This window comes from Mercurialis annua, linkage group LG2 (genome assembly GCF_937616625.2).
Source record: "Mercurialis annua linkage group LG2, ddMerAnnu1.2, whole genome shotgun sequence".
Lineage (NCBI taxonomy): Eukaryota > Viridiplantae > Streptophyta > Magnoliopsida > Malpighiales > Euphorbiaceae > Mercurialis > Mercurialis annua.
In genome coordinates this window covers 57,663,516-57,684,159 of record NC_065571.1, presented here as the reverse complement: position 1 = coordinate 57,684,159, position 20,644 = coordinate 57,663,516, and the positions used below count along the sequence as shown (strand labels likewise).

At 35.6% G+C, this 20,644-nt stretch overlaps 3 protein-coding genes and 1 pseudogene across 3 annotated transcripts; 2 read left to right on the top strand and 2 right to left on the bottom strand.

Annotated features, from left to right (window-relative positions):
* Positions 1–719: 719 nt before the first annotated feature.
* Positions 720–3,394, top strand: LOC126667176 (probable xyloglucan endotransglucosylase/hydrolase protein 23). The gene is made up of 3 exons (XM_050360136.2): positions 720–1,058; positions 1,997–2,190; positions 2,845–3,394. The coding sequence occupies exons 1-3, from the start codon at positions 792–794 to the stop codon at positions 3,239–3,241; spliced, it is 858 nt and encodes a 285-aa protein (XP_050216093.1). The 5' UTR covers positions 720–791; the 3' UTR covers positions 3,242–3,394.
* Positions 3,395–4,113: 719 nt separating this feature from the next.
* LOC126670187 (nicotianamine synthase-like) lies at positions 4,114–5,027 on the bottom strand (annotated as a pseudogene).
* Positions 5,028–7,658: 2,631 nt separating this feature from the next.
* LOC126670448 (nicotianamine synthase-like) lies at positions 7,659–8,676 on the top strand. Its single transcript, XM_050364181.1, has one exon. The coding sequence runs from the start codon at positions 7,702–7,704 to the stop codon at positions 8,554–8,556; it is 855 nt and encodes a 284-aa protein (XP_050220138.1). The 5' UTR covers positions 7,659–7,701; the 3' UTR covers positions 8,557–8,676.
* Positions 8,677–12,764: 4,088 nt separating this feature from the next.
* LOC126668788 (uncharacterized) lies at positions 12,765–14,332 on the bottom strand. The gene is made up of 3 exons (XM_050361965.2): positions 13,901–14,332; positions 13,451–13,816; positions 12,765–13,343 (listed from the first exon to the last, which is right to left on the bottom strand). The coding sequence occupies exons 1-3, from the start codon at positions 14,066–14,068 to the stop codon at positions 12,765–12,767; spliced, it is 1,113 nt and encodes a 370-aa protein (XP_050217922.2). The 5' UTR covers positions 14,069–14,332.
* Positions 14,333–20,644: the final 6,312 nt, after the last annotated feature.

Genomic DNA, 20,644 nt, shown 5'->3' with positions numbered 1-20,644 from the left:
ATACCCATAATCCAATAATCAAATAAATATAGTTCAAGTCAACAATGTCCAATTATGGGGTTACCTACTCATATTCATGGAAATAAAAACTATTAAGGAGTTCATGGCAAAAGATTACGAATTGTATCGATTTCTTGAATAATGATGGCGTTTTCGACCCTCACTTTGAATATAGTCTTCTTGTTGATTTTCTGAACTAAACTAATTAAAAACTGAAAACTAATAAATTTAGAGTTTGGATGGTGATCAACTTTTAATCTTGGGGTAGTCAGAATTCTTTGGTTTTGGACGGTTCAACTTTTATTTTTATCGGAATGTTTGGAATTATTTAAATACTTAAAAAAATGTAAGAGAAGCAAAAGAAATTAAATTGAATTTATAAGCTATTAAATCTCATAAAATATAATTATACTTGTGTCAAATTTAAGTTTAAGGACTAACTAAATTAAATTAAATTAAATTGGAGGGAGTAATTAGTAAGTAATCAAAACATGTATAATACAAGAGTTGTAAGATGGGTTTAGCCATTTTGCAAACATTTGAAGGGAGCGAATGTCGGTCTTAAAAGAAAGCGTGTTTGACAATTGATAAGAGGCATGACTATTGTTAATGGATGTCCATAATATTTGTGACATAACAACAACTCATACATACAAGTATATAATTCTTCTCTGACTCTCTCTCTATAGTCTATATATATATAGAGAGTTAGCAAAACCAATTATAATTCATTAGTTTCCCGCTACAATATTTTTGTACTTATTAATTTATTGCATTATTTTGCTTAAAGAATGAGATCAAGGGTAGTGAGTCCTATGGTGGTGATCATCAGCTTGATGATGGTTGCAAATGCTGGTAACTTTTATGAAGACTTCTATGTGACCTGGGGAGGTGACTACAACGCTAAGATACTCAACGGTGGCAATGATCTCACTCTTTCTCTTGATCAAGCTTCTGGCTCAGGATTTCAGTCCAACAATGAGTATTTATTTGGAAAGATTGATATGCAGCTCAAGCTTGTCCCCGGCAATTCTGCTGGTACTGTTACTGCCTATTATGTAAGTTTTTCATATTTTACAACTAATCTTTTTCTATAATTAGTTTTCTATTCACCCATTAAAAAGTGAAGAAAAAAAACGGATTATTAGCCGAAATTCTATCAAATCTTTATACCTTACTTCAAATTGGTACTTGGTCTTAATATGTATGCTTATGAAACTATTAGTTTTATTTTTCAGAGTATAAACCTTTCAGCTAATTTGGAGCTGACGTGTCATAATAATATTAGTTAATGTGTAACGATGTTGGCCTCCTCAGTTTTAAGTTGGTATATTGATTTGATATAAAATAGAATTAATTGTCTAGAAGAATACAAATTAAAACAATGGTTACAATTTGAAATAACATATAAAGGTTTGGATTAATTCTATTATAAAATCATCATCTTTACACGTTTTTTTATTTTAATCACATCCTTCAAAAAGTGTCAAATAAAATCACCACCTTTTATTTTTTTTACAAATCTATCATCGATGAGTAAAATTCGATGTCTTTTTCCTCCCAAATAAATATTTTAATCTGACTAATGCCCTGTTAACACATAAAATACATTCTTCTTACTCTTTTCTTGTTGATTTCGGTCATCGAGTCAATAAAGATACACCGAATTTTCACATTTATGATAGATTTGCAAAAAAATAAAAGGTGGTAATTTTATTTGATACTTTTTAAAAAACGTGATTAAAATAAAAAAAACATGTAAAGGTAGAACGGATTTAACTAAAACAAAAAAAGAAAGAAATTGAAAGTCAAAAAGTCAAAAAGAAAAACCAATTAATATATTCAAATAATCAAAGATCATGCACTCCTATATGCATCTCACATCCTAAATGAGAAATATCAATACTATAATAGAAGAGAAACACAATTATAGTAATTAGTACATGTTTTGCTTAATTGTTTTAATTTGTTTAAATAAAATTGTTTGAAAATGCAGTTATCATCAAAAGGGGCAACATGGGATGAAATAGACTTTGAATTCTTGGGAAATTTGAGTGGCGATCCTTACATCCTCCACACTAATGTTTTTAGCCAAGGCAAAGGCAACAGAGAGCAGCAATTCTACCTTTGGTTCGACCCCACTGCTGATTTTCACACCTATTCCATCCTTTGGAATCCTAAAAATATAATGTAAATTCCTTATTCTCCTATCAAGTCCGTTATATATTTCTTTTGCCTTCTTTTATATCTAGCCAAACACTTTATAATTTTGTAACTTTAGTCTGATTTCAAAAGTTAATAATAAACCTAGCTCAATTCTCCTACTTATACAATTTGACAAGAAATTCTAAAGTAAACTCAGTCTAACACGTCATTCATGGACTAACCTATCACATTATGACGCATCATAAAAATAATGGCACTATCGTAATATTACTATTTAAAAATGTAAAAAAATAATAAACCAAATTACGATGGTGCTATTATTTTAATGACGTGTTATAATATGATAGGGTAGTCCAAAAATGGCATGGTAGAGCGAGTCTACTTGAGAATCTCTCCAATTTGACATATACTACCAATTTCCAAATATGGCCCACCTTTAAATTTTCCTAAAATTTCTAAAACTAAACATTTGATGAAAAGTCCAAATTGAATTTTTGTATTCATTAGGCCTTTATTCTAAATGTTTGTTCAATCATTAAATGTTAGATTTTTTATTTTAATTTAGTGAGTCATAAAATGCTGTAGAAAATAGTATTAATGATCACTTCAGCTGCCTGAAATCTGCATCAGAATGTATGTAGTAATTGACAAGTATATGACATATTTTGCAAATTTTAGATTCTATGTGGACGGAATTGCAATTAGAGAATTCAAGAACATGGAGAGCATTGGCGTTCCATTTCCAAAAAAGCAACCAATGAGAATATACTCCAGTCTGTGGAATGCAGATAATTGGGCAACAAGAGGAGGCCTTGTGAAGATAGATTGGTCTCATGCGCCCTTCACTGCTTCTTACAGAAACTTCAACGCCAATGCCTCCATCTGCACCAATGGGCCTTCTTCTTGTACTTCTTCTAACCCTAATTCCAACAATTCATGGCTCTGGGAAGAACCAGACTTTGCAAAACAAGGTCAGATGAAATGGGTTCAGGACAATTATATGATTTATAATTATTGCAAAGATGCTAAACGTTTTCCACTAGGTCTCCCTAAGGAATGCTATGTGTCTAATTAGTAGTTTCTGGAGGAACCAAAAATAGGATATTTTGGTTCATATATTTCTTCTAAAACCAATCATTTTCTTGGGTTTTTATGAATTTATTCATACCAATTTGTAACCTCCATCAATTTTTTTTTATTGAAGTCTCTTGTGCCCCCTTTGAGCTAAGATGCATGGTTATTTCGGTTATTGTCATAAAATATTCTCATTTTCCGTGTTTTTTTCGATTTAAGCATATTTTTCCAAACATGACAACCACATACCAACTTTACCAGTTTTTTCACCCTATAGCCTAGTTAGACGTTTTTTCTTCTTCGGAAGAACAGTATAATTTTGACCATTTAGATTGCAACACGACATCGGATGGGGTAATGTAGGCTATATAAGCCATGGAATATATTAAAAGCTCGGACACCTAAATGAGTTAGTTTGCGAACTCTTTGTGGAGCTCTTATATAAGCTAGCTCACAAACTCCTAATCAAGTTTATATACGAGTCCATTCACGTATAATGAGCTGTTCGCAAATATAAATAAGCGGAACACCATTATGTTTATGTTGGTTTAACATATAAACGAACACGAACCTAACTCTTAACGAACTGCTCGACTACAAATAATTTATGTATTAGTCAGCTGGACTAATTCTCAATTTATATGTGGTAAATAGTACATTTAGTTTTGCAATTTTGATTTGGCATAATTGTCTCTCCTAAACTAAAAGTAAAGAAAATAGTAATAATAATAATAGTATATAGTGGTCATTTAGATTTGTGGGTCACTTTTTTTCTTAGAGAGAGACAATAATAATTTTCATTAGCATATGAAATACAAATGCATAACATTCTCAATAATACCCCAAAGAAAAAACGCAAAAAGAGTTTCCAACATAATTAAGCAGAAATTTTAATAAAAACACCAACACAAGCACAATTTATGCAAAAAGAAAAACCCACACAAGGCATTGAAGCCTACTTTAAAAGCTTAGTTTCCTTGCAAGAACAACTGAGTTGACCACATCATCAGTGGGATGAAAAATGGAAAGAATCTCAAAACCAAGCAAATCATGTTGATGAACCATTTGCACTTCTGACTAATACTATCCCTCCTTCCTTCATATACTTCCTTATATGTCCAATAATCTTCAACTTCTCTTCCTTTCTCATCCCAACCAAAGCTGCCAAGAAAATACACTCATATTCTCTTAACTTCTCTTTAACTTCCATCATGTCACACGTCTCAAACTTCATTCTCCTCTCGAGATCACCATCAGAGCCCACAATCCGGCGAGCCACGTCATTTGCCGCCTCATCGATATCATAATTATCAAAGTGAGTGGATTTCAAATGATGGGTTGCCATCACAATTGAAGTTAGAGGCATTGGACCAGACCCTATGAAGGCTACTTTCTTGGGCTGCAAGACACCGTTTTCACTTAGAATCTTGTATTCCAAGCAAGCCAGCTTGACATAGTTAGCATAATAAGGGAAAAGATTGAGGTTGTTCAAAGGTTTCGGGATTTTGATCAAGAATGTTGCAAATTGGAGCTCTAAGAACCCTTCAGCTCGGCCACAAATAAAGATGGATAAGGCTTTTACGCATTTCTTGAGCTTCTCTGGGTAAGGAAGTAATGTCTATGGAAGATGGTTGGATACATAAGCTGACAAGATGAGAAAATAAGCTATTCACTTGCTTCGAAGGTCTCAACGAGTCAAGCTTGGAGATGGTATCATGAATTTGGGTAATTTGAGTAACGAGGAACTCGTTGGAAGCAGCCATTAATTGGTTGGAGTTGGGGTAAACTGTGAGGTTGCTTGTTTGTCTTGTGTTGCTTGATAGGTATTATTTATATGTACATAATGTCTCCACCAGTGAACATCAATAATAAGCAGGGTGTGTCATGCCGTGGGTTCTTACTAATAATTGATTAATGCTAATTTTGTTATCCAATTATGCTGTTTTTTTTTTTTGGTACAGGGTCCAATTATGCTGTTTTAATTAGCCGAGTTTGTATAGTAATTATTTTAATTCAAAATGAGCAATAACTATCTTGAAATTTAGCACCTCAATAGTGCATGGCCTATATATGTTCACTCCTGTTATTATAATTTCTTATGAAATTCCACTTCAGTTATAATTGAGTTGTGCAGTTGATAAAGAAAAGGCATGATAGTGTTAAAAAAGCTAAACTTTTTGATTTTTTACTTAAATTTGTTATAATTTAGTCAATTTGATGAAAATCTATCATAATTTTTCAAAAATCGATTTAAATTAATGCAATTTCAACTACTTAATGATATCCTTTTATTTTAGAAAGATTCATGCACAATTTGGATCAAGTATTTTTTTTTATATATATATAATTGGGGACTTGTGGGAGGAAGATTCTTTTAAATCTATATATTTATTTAATTTATTAATTTTGAATTCATAAAATGTAAATTTTATTAATTTGTAAATTTTGCATTTAAATTGAATATAAAAACTATGAAATTCTAGAGATATTTTTGGGATGATTAAATTTTAAACTAATCAACTATTAATTGATAGATTTTAACTTTTCCATTTGAAGAGATAAGATTTAAATGAGATTTTGTTTTGTAATTAAATTTTCACAATTTATAAATTCCCATAATATTTTTTGTTATCAAACAATTAATTTCATGAAATCTATAAATTATACAAAATTTATAAGTATTAGGATTAATTGCAAATTAAATCACGAATTTTATCCTGATTTATAATTATAACACGAACTTTAAAACTTGCTAATATAAATAACTTATTTTCATCTTTTGGCAAATTGGTACACCGAGTCAAAATAACCCTAATGTGGATATTATAATATACAGGCACGTGTTGTTTGCATAATTGGTCGGTCTATTAATTTATCAAAAAATAAAAGTTGGTTATTAATATTGTCAAATTTTAAAATTTATATTATAATCATAAATTACGCTAAGATTTGTGATTTAATGCAATAAACCCTAATTTTATTCATTAAAAATTCATTGGAGGTCAGTGGATATGCACTACACTATTGGGAGTATGTTGTTTTGTGGAGACCCAAATTAGAAACCATTTTACAAATCCTAAAACGTCAAAATGACAATTAGACAATTCCACAATTAGTAAAGACTCGGTAATTTTTTAATGGATATTTGTATCTCTTTATTATGATTGATTAATTTAAATTTAAAACAAAATCTAAAATAGAAATCTACACGAATTAGTATGGAAATGATTTAATTCATAATAGTGGCATGTCTAATGCCTTGTGATCTTTGACTGCTAATCTGTACATTTCAACCAGCCTACAACTAATATGAACATGAATCCACTTTGGGATCTGATTCCATCACATTATTCATTTAGGAAATGTACCACACTTTATGTGAATGGAATCAATGGCTCATGTTAACTTATGAATAATGTTTAAATAGCAACAAATCATCAGATATTTTACATTCATATGTTGAATTTATAATAAACTCATAACTCTCATTGTTCAGTATAATAGATAATGACCAGATAAATACTTTTATTGGTCAAATTACCAATAATCACAATTAATTAATGTTTCATACACTATAACCCAAAATATGAGATAGTTCCAAAATTTAATAAGAAGAATATTATCGCTCACACGATTATATACTCGGTTGGAATCCGAATACATAAGGCCTAATCACTCAAAAGTTCTCCACCTTTAAACTTTTTTTCAATTACACCCTGACGTTAGAAAACTCTATCAAAATCCTCCCACCTTTAAATTTCATTCCAATTGCACCCTGACATAAGAAAATCCTCTCAAAATCCCCCCACCTTTAAATTTTTTTCAATTGTACTCTAAATTGAAATTTTTTATAATTTTAATTTTAAAAAATTATTAGATATAATTTTAGAAAGAATGATTTTTTACATTATTAATAATATTAATATTTAATTAGAATATAGATTAAAAATGAAAGATTATTTTAATTTTTTTCATGTGAAAATAGGTCAATTTAATACTTTAGGATACAATTGAAAAAAAATCTAAAGGTAGAGGGATTCTGAGAGAATTTTCCTACGTGAGGGTGCAATTGAAAAAAATTTAAAGGTGGGAGGCTTTTGAGTGTTTAAGTCGCATTTATATGATGATCGATAAACAAATAATATTGAATTGAAATATGGTAGTATCTATATATTATCTTCTTAATTTCTATTTTATACACGAGGGAAAACAATAACACACAAGATTGATGTATCCTTCTTAGATCCCATGGCATGGAACATGACTCCATATTGTTGTAGTTGAACATTAGAAAAAACCTTCATACGTAAACATCATTTTGATAGTTATTTTCTACTATCAAAATCTAAACTACGTACTACGATTAAGCTATAAATAGTTGAACATAGATTCCTTTTCCAAAAAGCCGAAACACACACATTTGCATACTGAGGCAAACAATCTTAAGCCAGAAGATTTGGAATGGCTTATTGCTCAAGTTCCGACTTCAAAACCCAAATACCCGACGAGTTGCTCATTGCTCGAATTACCCGAATTCATGATACTATATCTAAGCTTGCCTCTTTAAGACCTTCAAAGGAAGTGAACAGCCTCTTCTCTCAACTTGTCAGCTTATGTATCCTCCCTTCTACCATAGACATTGCTTACTTACCGAAAGAAGTTCAAGAAATGCGTAGAAGCCTTATCGATCTTAGCGGCCGAGCTGAAGGGCTATTAGAGCTTGAATTTGCAACATTCTTGATCAAAATTTCTAAGCCTTTGAACAACCTCAATCTTTTCCCTTACTATGATAACTATGTCAAACTAACCAACTTGGAGCATAAGATTCTAAGCGAAAATGGTGTCGTGCGGCCCAAGAAAGTAGCCTTTATAGGGTCTGGTCCGATGCCTCTAACTTCAATTATAATGGCGACCCGTCATTTGAAATCGACTCACTTTGATAATTATGATCTCGATGAGGCTGCTAACGACATGGCTCGTGAGATTGTGAGTTCTGATAGTAAATTGGAGAAGAGAATGAAGTTTGAGACATGTGATGTAATGGAAGTGACAGAGAAGTTAAGAGAATATGAGTGTATTTTCTTGGCAGCTTTGGTTGGGATGGAAAAAGAAAATAAAATAAAGATTATTGAACATATAAGGAAATATATGAAAGGAGGAGGAATATTGTTAGTTAGAAGTGCAAATGGTGCAAGAGCTTTTCTTTACCCTGTTGTTGATCAACAGGATTTGGTTGGTTTTGAAATTCTTTCCATTTTTCATCCTACAGATGATGTAGTCAACTCTGTTGTTCTTGCGAGGATGGTAAACTTTTGAACATTTTTTTTCTTCTTTGAGGAAAAATTAGATGTTCTTGTGTTGTGTTTTTATTATTGCAATATGTTTTTAAGGTTTTTCTTTGAGTTCTTAATGAGAATGTTATACTTCTATTCTGTATGCTAATGACAAATTTTCTTATGTCTTAGTGTATGAATAATGATCAAGGCAAAATCAATCTTCTCAACCTTCTATAAATAGAACTCAAAACAAAGTTATACAATTTGTAATGTGAAATATATGATTTCACTCTTTATTTATTACTTTCATTTTTTTTTTGACAATCAAGTAGAACTTTCATTAATGAAAATCAGAATACAAAACATTCAACATAAATTGAGGCGGGTCTGAGGACCACAACCTTCGCCCTGGCACAGAACACGTTGCCCTAGCTAGAGAATGGGCAGCGCAGTTCGCAGAACGATAGACAAACACAACCTTAACATCAACTAAGGTTTTCATCAAGCAAGCACAATCAAACAGTAAACAATAAAGGGTAGAAGTAGGCTGGAACTCCGAGTAAAGGATTTGGATAACTTGGAGGCAATCCACTTCGACAACCACTCCCGACATATTGCTATTTTTAATCCAGGACAGAGCTTCTTTAAGGGCCCAAGCTTCCGCAACAACCGGAGAAAGCTGCTCCGATCTTGAATCTGACAAAGCCGTAATCCAACGCCCTCTATGATCTCTTTGAATAGCTGCAAAACCAGTACCTGGGTTCGAACTGAAACAAGCAGCGTCTACATTAATTTTCGTCCAATCTTCAGCTGGAGCTTCCCAAACAGCAGACCCGCCTGCAAAGTCATTAGCAATAACACTGCTTATAGGGGCCTTTTGAACCATCTCCCATTGATGAAGAATTTTGGTGGCTCGATTGACAACGTGCTTCGGCAGCTCTTTGATTTGATTCCACAACAGATTATTCCTAGCAAGCCAAACACTCCACATCACCATCACACAAATATCCTTCTTGTCTTTGTTGTTACCCCTATCCAGCCAGGAAAAAAAGTCCAGTAAAGAATTCCAGTTTTGAGAGCAATTAAAAATGCCCAACATGAGGAAGCAGCTAGAAGCAAATGCGCAGTTAACAAACAAATGGGGCACAGATTCAGCTTCAGTCTCGCATAATAGACAATAGCTTGAAATATCACATTTTCTGGCATTCAAAGCATCTAACGTGGGCAACCAGTTATGCATGCCTCTCCACATAAAGACTTTACACTTTTCAGGAATCTTAGAATTCCAAAGCCACTTCCAAAAATTAGTGTCTCCTGTAACAACGTTAGTCTTGTCACCATAGGATAAACGGTACGCGCTTTTGACAGAGAAGTCACCCCTCGGTTCAGGCTGCCAAATTAACTTATCATTGAGGTTATCGTTGACCAGCGCAATCTTTTTAATCATGTCCCTGTCATAGTCACAAAAGAGATTAGTCAATTTGTCTTCATCCCATCTCCTACGGCCATATTCCACAGTAATAAGAGAGTCCACAGTAGCAGTTCTCATGTCGTCAGGCAGAACAGAATTAACCACACCAAAACAATCATCAGGCAGCCATTGATCAGACACAATACGGATGGAGTTACCTCGACCAACACGCCATCTAGTCCCCTTCCTAACAATCTCTTGAGCTGCCAATAAGCTTCTCCAAACATAACTTGGGTTTGAACCCAATTTAGCATTCAAAAAGTCAGAGTTATAGTAGTACTTAGCTGAGAAGACTTTGCTTGCTAGGGAATGTGGGGAATTGAGGAACCTCCAGCCTTGCTTACCAAGCATCCCTAGATTAAAATCCCGAAACTTTCTAAAACCCATGCCACCAAGCTTTTTTGGCAGGCACAACTTGTCCCAGTCACTCCAAGTGATACCACGAGATTCATTATTTCTCTTCGTACCCCACCAAAAAGAATTCAACATTCTTTCGATATCACTACAAATGTTAGAAGGAATAAGGAAAACATTAAAGTAGTAATTAGGGATAGCTTGTAAAACCGTTTTGATAAGCAGTTCTTTACCAGCAGCCGAAAGAAATTGACATTTCCAGCTCTGAATACGAGACCAGATTTTGCTTTTTAACATGCCAAAAACAATACTTTTATTTCTGCCTATCATAAAAGGAAGGCCAAGATAAGAACCATCAACCTGCATTGAACCAACCCCAAGATGATTTTTGATAGCTTCAGCACAATCAGGCTCAACATTCATGCTAAAGAAAATGGAGGATTTTCTAAAATTTACCATCTGACCTGAACACTCTTCATAGACATTAAGAACATCTTGGACGTGCTCAACTTCCTCTTTATTGGCTTTAAAAAACAGCAGGCAATCATCAGCGAAGAATAAGTGGGAAATAGAAGGCGCTCTCCTGCAAATCCGTAAGCCATGAATCAAACCCAACCTTTCTTTGTTCTGCAACATCAAGCTTAAACCCTCAGCACACAAGATAAATAGGTAGGGAGAAAGGGGATCCCCCTGCCTCAAGCCACGCCCTGGAACAATTGGACCAATCTCAAAGCCATTGTGAATCACAAAATACCTAACAGTAGTGATACAATTCCAGACAAGATTTGTAAATTTCTGACCAAATCCAAAAGCTAAGAGCATGTTTTTCAAAAAAAATCCATTCCACTCTATCAAAAGCTTTGGACATATCAATCTTTAAGGCAGCAAAACCATTCTTACCCTGAGTTTTCCTTTTTAAATGGTGCATAGCTTCGTAGGCTATCAAGACATTATCGCTAATTAATCTACCTTGGACAAAGGCGCTTTGACTTTCAGAAATGATGTTAGGCAACGTAAGTTTCATTCTATTGGCCAAGATTTTTGAAATGATTTTATAGAAAACATTACAGAGGGAGATAGGGCGTAACTCACTCATTTTAGTAGGGCTGTTCTTCTTGGGGATCAAGGAAATAGCTGTGTCATTCATCTCGTTGAAAATCATTCCAGTTTGCATAAAGTTGTTGACTGCAGCAACTAGATCGGCTAATAATCACCCACGGACCCTAACTTTAGGGGTACCTTACGCTAAACCCCCTGATAAAAAAAACTGCCGTAAACCCCCTAAACTTTACCCAATAATTAGCTAAACCCCTTTTCGCATAAATTGACCAAAATACCCTTCAAATCTGTAAATAAATACAAACAAACCAGACAGCTTCAATCTAACCACACTTAAAACCGATCCAATCCAATCAAACCAAACAATCTAATCAAACCTAAATTTATTTAAAAATTAAATAAATAATTATTTTTAATTTAAATAAAAAATAATAAAAATTTTATTTTTCAATCCGGTGAGCAGACCCACCGCGGGTCTGCTCTTTGCAGCAGACCCGCGGTGGATCTGCTTTGCAGCAGATCCACCGCGTCGGCGGGTCTGCTGCAAAGAGCAGACCCACCGCGGGTCTGCTGCAAAGAGCAGACCCGCGGTGGGTCTGCTCTTTGCAGCAGATCCACGGGTTTTTGACGGATCTGTGCCTACGGGCTTTTAAAAATTCCATTTTAGTGCCTATAGAAATTTTAATCCCATTTTTGTGTCTGGGACCACGTCATCCGCGATTTAATATCGCGGATTTCCATGTCATCCGCGATATTAAATCGCGGATGATGTTAATTACTCAATTCTGAGTAATTAACCAAATTAGATGCAATCCGCGATATAAAATCGCGGATTGCATCTCTCCCCAATGATTGGGGAGACAGTAATCTATCTCCCCAATCATTGGAGAGAGACAATGATTGGGTATTATTTACCCAATCATTTTTTTTTATTTTTTTTTACTATAAAATCACTAAAATTGTTTTAGTTAGCGTTTTTGAATAAATTCCGTATTTTAGATTTTTTGTTAAAATTCTAATAAAATATAAAAACCATTTTTTAGTTAGCATTGTATATTATTTTTTCTGTTTTTACTAGTTTATACAAAAATTAAAATTTGCATAAACAATATGAAATGATGAACGATATAATAATACGGAATAGTCGATAAAATAAAGTAGGATTACAAAATTTAAAGTGTCTACAAAAACAACAAAATCATAAATAATCTCGATATCTAGTGTTCTTCTCCAGTTGAGTCCTCATATCGTACCCCATATCTTGCCTGCCACTACTAGAAAAAAGAGAATTACCGACAAAAAAACTCTAATTTAACGACGGACTTTAGTCTTTTACCGACAAAAAACTAATTTACCGACAGATTTTAGTCTTTTAGCAACGGAAAATCTGTTGCTAAATTGATGTTTTCTAGTAGTGTGCGGCGCAGACTGCTCTCAGTAAGATCGCGATACTGTCTATCACCCGGTCTGTCACCTGGCGCGCCCTCGCTCTCGTGATCATCGTCTAGGGATAGCTCCTGATCATCTGCAGCCGGTGCAGTAGTCGAGGCCTCCTGTGACTGCGGAAGGAGGCTGAAGGACGGACCCGAAAACTGAATACTACCGGACTGTAACGCCTCGAAAGAGCCCCCCTCCCCGAGACCTGGACTGTTCAACCAAGCCTCTGATATCGAAAAAAACATCTGCGACGGATCCGCGACCGGGGTGGAAGGGGAGGGACGCGAATGTGACGCTGACGGTTGATCGAGCCAAGAAAACACGGGTCGGTAACCCTGATCAGAGGGGGTAGAAGGTTGACCATGCTGAGGTGCTTGAAATGGGGGTGGTGTAGCCTGTCGATACTGAGCCGGCTCTGTCAGAGGAGTGGTATACGGCGTCTGTTCAGAGGAGTAAAAGAACGGCCCGGATGACGGTGGTACCGGAAACGATGAGGTCGGAGGGACCTGTAATAAAGAATAAAATTAAAAATATAAGAATCAACATTTATTAACTTGTATTTTAAAATAAAGTGAAACTATTATTCAAAAAAACATAATAAAGTACGCAATACCTGCGAGTGCTGCTGAAACTGTGAACCGTCACCCTGAAATTGAGTAGGCCCGCAATAGTTCTGTCGTGTCTGCGAGCTCTCTCCTGCATCGTAATGATAGTACACAGGGGGCGGTATAGGCTGATCTGGCCGCTGACGAGGCTGGCGTGGTGTAGGCCGTTGTCTACGACGACCGTGAATGGAATCCAAGTCAACCGTCAAAGGAGGGAGAGGAGGCAGTACAAATGCCGGGACTGCTGGCTCAGGCGGTGGAAGAGTGACATCCCGACGATCCTCCATGTACGCCATTTGTGAACTGCGTGCAGCGGACCCAATTATGGAGTCACGGCTAGATCTCCGGACGTGGACCATCTCCGCCAGATCACGCTATACAAGGGAAAACAGTAATCGGTAAATATATAGAAAGTAGAAAATGTAATTGTAAATTTGTAAAAAAAAAAAGTTACGTACACTCGAACCGTCAGCTGCACCCTGCCAGGTAATCCACCTCCGGGTGTGTCTCCGATACCACTCCATGTACTGGGAATGGTAGTGTGGTGGACGCTCAAAACGGTAACCGCCAACGACATGTGACTCCCTGTGGAGCCAAATCAGTACGTAATACCCGAGGATCTCCATGTAGTTGTTGCTGCTCTTGTAAAGGAGGGAATGGAGGCGGTGATCTTGCACTGGGGCCAGAGGGATAGGCTGAATAAGCCCAAACTGCTGCAATACTCTATCTGGCTGGTGCCACTCCACAATGTTGTAGTAAATCAAGGGTACCCGAGCACGCCAAACTTCTGAACCCGCAAGGTACTGGGAGGGTATGGATCTGAGGAGATCGTCGGTGTATGGCTGCCAAACAATCTGCACAGAAAGAATTAGGTCAAAACATAAACTAAATTAAAATGAAAAGTATTGTAAAAAAAAATAAACTTACATCACCGTAACGCAGATTGTAAACATTCGGCTGAAGCATCCCGTTAATGTAAACATCATCGCCTACGCCAAATAATATAGAAAGTTTTAGAGTTAGAATATAAAATGTTTAATTCACCGTTAAACATGATTACATACCTTCCGCATGCCAGAATGAGCCCGGATTTACGTGAACCATACTATGCATTATGTCATTGATACATCCGAAGGATTCATGCCAGTCCCCGTAAACAGAAGCAATTGCCTTCTCCTTTGCATACCACATTCTTTTATATGGAGGTCTCACTCTATGTTCATCCCAAATGCCAGCAATAAGGGTATTAACGCGTATGATAATAACACCTACATTTTTGCTAACAATGACTAATTGAAAAATATAACATATTATACTAAAACCTCGTATTTTTTTAACGTACAATTACTTAATAAATAGTAATTAAAAACCTAACATTTAAGTTATATTAATCTATTTTTTTCTAATTTAATATAACAATAAAAAATGAAAAAAGTAAATTTACCTCTTGTAGTCCTCCTCCAATAGTGCTAAAATAATAAAACTCTTCAAAAATAAATTTCTAATCGAACCGCCGTAAAAATAAAATCCGCTCTAAACCGCCGCTTGAGACATTATAATTGAGAGAGATTTGTTTCGGTGTGAGAAAAATGAGGGCTGTGAGCCCCCATTTTATAGAATGCAATCCGCGATTTAATATCGCGGATTGCATTGCACAATTGAATGCAATCCGCGATTTCATATCGCGGATTGCATTCAATTGTTGACCGTTGGAAGCTGTGCTTCCAACGGTCAACAGATTCCCTGCCAATGGCAGGGAATCTGTAAATGCCATCCGCGAAATTAATTCGCGGATGGCATTTAAGTTAGGTTAATCCACAGATTAACCTAACTTAACATCATCCGCGATTTAATATCGCGGATGACATGGCAATCCGCGATATTAAATCGCGGATGACGTGGTCCCAGGCACAAAAATGGGATTAAAATTCCTACAGGCACTAAAATGGAATTTTTAAAAGCCCGTAGGCACAGATCCGTCAAAAACCCCAGATCCACCGGCGCCGGTGGATCTGCTGCAAAGAGCAGATCCACCGCGGGTCTGCTGCAAAGAGCAGACCCGCGGTGGGTCTGCTCTTTGCAGCAGACCCACGCCGGTGGGTCTGCTTCACAGAGCAGACCCACCGGCCGGTGGGTCTGCTCTCCGGTGAGCAGACCCACCACGGTGGGTTTAAAATTAATTTAAAAAAAATTATTTTTTTTATTTAAATTAAAAATAATTATTTATTTATTTTTTAAAATTAAATGAGTTTTTATTTGAATAATTTTTTTTGCGGCAATGGACGGTGGTGGCCGGAAAAAACCGGCGGCGGCGGGTGGAAGTTTTCGGTTGGATGGTTTGATTTAGTTGAGTTGATTGGTGGTTTAAGTATGATTTGGATGGTTTATGTCTGATTTGATTAGATAATGACTTTAGATTTGGTTAGATTAGGTTGGTTTGGTTTTTGTTATTGACCTTAGGGGTATTTTAGGTATTTTTGAGAAAATAAAGGGCTTGGGGCGGTTTTTTGGGGCGGTTTTAGGGTAAAAGGGGTTTAGCTGATCATTAGGTAAAGTTTAGGGGGTTTACGGCAGTTTTTTTTATCAGGGGGTTTAGCGTAAGGTACCCCTAAAGTCAGGGTCCGTGGGTGATTATTAGCCAACTAGATCAGACTTCACAATAGGCCAAAAAGCTTGATAAAAAGCTGGCGTTAGACCATCAATCCCAGGGGCTTTGTCTCCTTGCATACTGAAAACCGCTCTACGAACCTCAGCCTCAGAAACAATCGCAGTGAGATTATCGACATCTTCGACTCTATTATCAGGGACTAATCTCAGAATTCTATCATCGCTTACCACAGTAGACTTGAATAAAGTCTGGAAATAATCTAACATATGCTCCTCTAAGCCACTACCCCACTCGCACCAAGTCCCGTCATCGCTTTCTAATCTGGAAATAGAGTTTTTCTTTTTTCTCTGAGTAGCAGATTTGTGGAAGAAACGAGTATTGGCATCGCCGGATTTGTACCAAAAGTTCTTCGACCTCTGCTTCCAGTATAAACGTTCTTGATCTTGCACATGAATGAGGTCTTTGACAGCGTTGTTAAAGGCTTGGATGCCATTACAATCCCTCCTCCATCTCAGACCAGAAACTTTGGATTTCAGAGCTTTAATACGCCTATGGAATCTCAAAGTCTTAGATCTACCCCACCCTTCAAGAGCCTGACCAACATTAGCAATTTTACCTTCGATGCTACTTCCACAAGCCCCATTCCAGCCAGTCATAACCACTGATTCGCAGTCAGCCTCGTGAATCCATAGGTTCTCAAACCTAAAACGATGAGCCTTCTTGCTAGTAACAGAATCAGAAAGGGTCATATGAAGCGGAAGATGATCTGAAACCACACACTCCACAGACCTAACTTTGGCTCCAGAAAATAAAGAACACCAGTCAGCACACCCAAAAACACGATCAAGTCTTTCTTGGACCCAACCATCACTACCTCTGCTTTTCTCTCCATCGATAGCCTTCCATGCCGATGTCAGTTAAACCAGCAGTATCAATAGCGTCTCTAAAACCCTCAAGTAACCAATTTGGGTGAGGAACACGACCTTGCTTTTCTCCTGGATCCAGTAAGTCGTTAAAGTCACCTAGACAACACCAGGGACGGTCAGAGTTGACAGCGAGAGATTTAAGGAGCTGCCAAGAATCTCTCCGTTTTCCTCTATCTGGGTTACCGTAGTACCCAGTAAGCCGCCAACGAACACCGGCAGTAATCTCAACATCCACATCCACAAAGAATCTAGAGTAACTACGAAGACTTACCTTATTAAGGCCCTTCCAGATTAATGCCAGGCCACCACTGTGACCAATACAATCCACCACAAAAGACCCATCGTAGCCCAATCTCTTTTTCACGTTTTCCACTTTATCTCTTTTACACAAAGTCTCAATCAAAAAAATTATATCTGGCTTAGTATCTCTAACCAGCCCTAAAAGGGCCTGAACCGTGCGTGGGTTGCCAAGCCCACGACAGTTCCAAGACAGGAGGCTCATTGATTCTGGCAGGCCCGGTCCACGCCAGAGCCCGCCCCAAATCCATTTTTTGACTGTACTATCTCATCAGATTTACTTGCCTCATTCACCACGGTTTCTTCTGCCAACTTTCCATCGCAAATACGTTTCCTCTTTGGTTCCCCTATAACCACTCCACTAATGTCGTGATTCTCTGATTGAGTTACCTGATCAACAAATCCATTCAAACCAAATTTTCCTTCAGATGAAGATTGCCCTTCCTCTTTTGAAGAAGAGTTATCATTTTTAGAAGGTCCTCCAGCGAAGGCATCCCCCCCTTTTTGCGCTTGATTAACGGAATTAACAAAATTAATCATCTTCTCCCTCTGGTCAACTTTCATCATGTTTTCACGGAGCCACCTGTTGCCGGTGTTTTGCTGCTGCTGTTTTCTGTTCATGGCCCTCAACTCCCCTGAATAAGCAAGAACAATGTCCTCAGGCTTACATTGAAGCCTACGCCTGCAAAATCCATCAGAATGGCCTACAATGCCACATATAAAGCAAAAGACGCCCAAGCGTTCATATTTGAATTCCAGATCTGTCCATTGTCCCCCTTGTTTTTTAATTCTCATAGTGCTCGTCAGCGGCTTTGATATGTCAATGGTGATGCGTATTCTCATGAACTTCCGTACTCCCCCGATGAATTTGTTTGGGTCCGCTTCTAGAAAGACACCTGCATGATTACCAATACTTTGAGCAATCTTTTCACTCATGAAGCCCACCGGTAGCTTGTGGACTTGTAACCAGATGTTCAACAAATTGAGTGGAACTGTTGTTGGGTCTTCTCCTTTACTCAGGCGATGAAGAATTAGGTTATGGTTGTCAAAAGACCAAGGACCTCCTTCCATAACTCTATTAATATCGATTTCGTGGTAAAATTGAAAAATGTATCTTGGATTACCATTATCATCTGACCCTTCAGATTCAGTAATGCTAACCCCTTGTAGAGGCCTCCAAACCTGAGACATAGTGTTTCGAAGGGCTCTAAAATTAATAGCTTTGTCAGAAGCTAGCATACCCACCAGGCAGAGACTAATGTCAATCTCTCCTTCCTCGTTCACCTCCTCGTCATCTATAACTAGTTCAAGAACTCTGTTATTGATTTCATTCTGAAGTTCCGTATCCTGAATCATCATGTTCTCCACCTCCATGGCGTCTTCCATAGACAAGATCAGAAAAAAGAACTGCGAAAAAAAGCAGGGAAAACTGACACAAATGATTAGAGCAAGAGGACAAAAACTCCAAAGGATATGGAGAGATACAACCTTGTCACAAGAGAACAAGAGAGCACTGCCACGAGAGGACAGAGGACTTTTATTACTTTCATTTTGGTTTTCTGTTTAGTTGGTAGTTTAACATATCTATACTATACTATAATCTTCAACTCCAAATTAGCATTAAACATATTTTGACATGGCAATTTTTTTATTTAATGTTTTGATTATTCCATTATTTAATATGAATATATAGAAGTTATAAAATATGAAAAGTTAAAACTTATAGAATTTTAAAAGTCTAATGGTTATAAGCAGTGTTTTAAAAACCGGACCGGACCGGCCGGTTGAACCGCGAACCAGCCAGTGGTCCGGTCTGAAACTGCGAAAAACCGGATCTTTTAGTTAAACCGGATTGGACCGGTTGAACCGGTAAAAACCGGATGTTGAACCGGATCGGACCAGATTGAACCGATAAAAAACCGGTGAACCAGAAACTTTTTTTTTTTAAATTTATCAAACCGGTTGAACTGGAAACCGGTGGCCTCACCGGTTCGGTTTTTAAAACACTGGTTATAAGTGCATGGCAATTTTTTTATTTAATGGTTTGATTATTCCATTAATTAATATTACTATATAAAAGTTATAAAATATGAAAAGTTAAAACTTATAGAATTTTAAAAGTTTAATGGTTATGAATTAAATTTTTTTATTAATATATAGAAGTTATAAAATATAAAAAGTTTAAACTTATAGTATTTTAAAAATCTAATGGTTATGAATTGAAAAGTTTTGATATATAATTAATTTTTATAATTAATATAATATAAAGAATTTTGTAAAATTTAATCATCAAAAACTATAATCTTGAACTTCAATTAAAAAATTAAGCATATTTTAAAAAGTGGATTGACTGCAAATTGTCAAGTGACAATTTTTCATTTAAAGTTTATTTATTATTTCATTAATTAGAAGTTATAAAATATTCAAAGTTAAAACTAATAGAATTCCAAAAGTCTAATAGTTATGAATTGGAAAATTTAAATGTATACTTAATCTTTATAATTAATATTATATAAAAAAATTTGTAAAAAATTTAAACAACAATATTTAAAAATTTACGATTTAATTTTTTTAAAATTTTTAATATATTTATATTATTTAGATGTTTTTATAAATTCTAATTCATAAAATATTAATATTATATGTTATGAAATATAAAAAATTAAAACTGTATATTTAAATAATATTAATAAGTTTAATAATTTAATTTATTGCAAGTTATAAAAATAGTTTCTTTTAAATCAATCAACTAATTTTATTTAATAATTATATTAAATTAGTAAATAATTTTAAAATATATTTTATTGAACATTACATTTATCTAATTTAATGTTATTTAAACAAAAATTTAAATTTTAAAATTTATTTTGTTATTATGTTATTATATGTTAAGAATACGAAAAAAAATTTAAAATTTAATTTAATTAGTGGGGGGGGAGGGTTGTGCGTGGGGGCGTGCGTACGTGCGTGTGTGCATGTGTGCGCGTGTGTGTCTGTGTCTGTGTCTGTCTGTCTGTGTGTGTGTCTTACTCTTTGCTCACGTAATGGACCACGCCATAGATGAATTTTCCTTTCGGAAAGATGCGATTTGTTGGCTACTATCATCGTATGTGTTTTCGGTAATCCTTTATTGTTTAAATTTTTCATAAGTTTTTTTATTATATTAAGATGCCGTTAATATCTATACAAATAGATATAATATTTTTTTTATAGAATTTGATATATTATAGTGGTAAAAAGTTATGTCATTAATTTTCATATTTGTAATACCTTTTTTTTTTTTAGATAAATGATAGTGGATTAGCTCAACCACAAAGAAGTGGGAGGCAAAAGTCTTTACGAGAAAGACAGCGGATACAAATGATTACAAG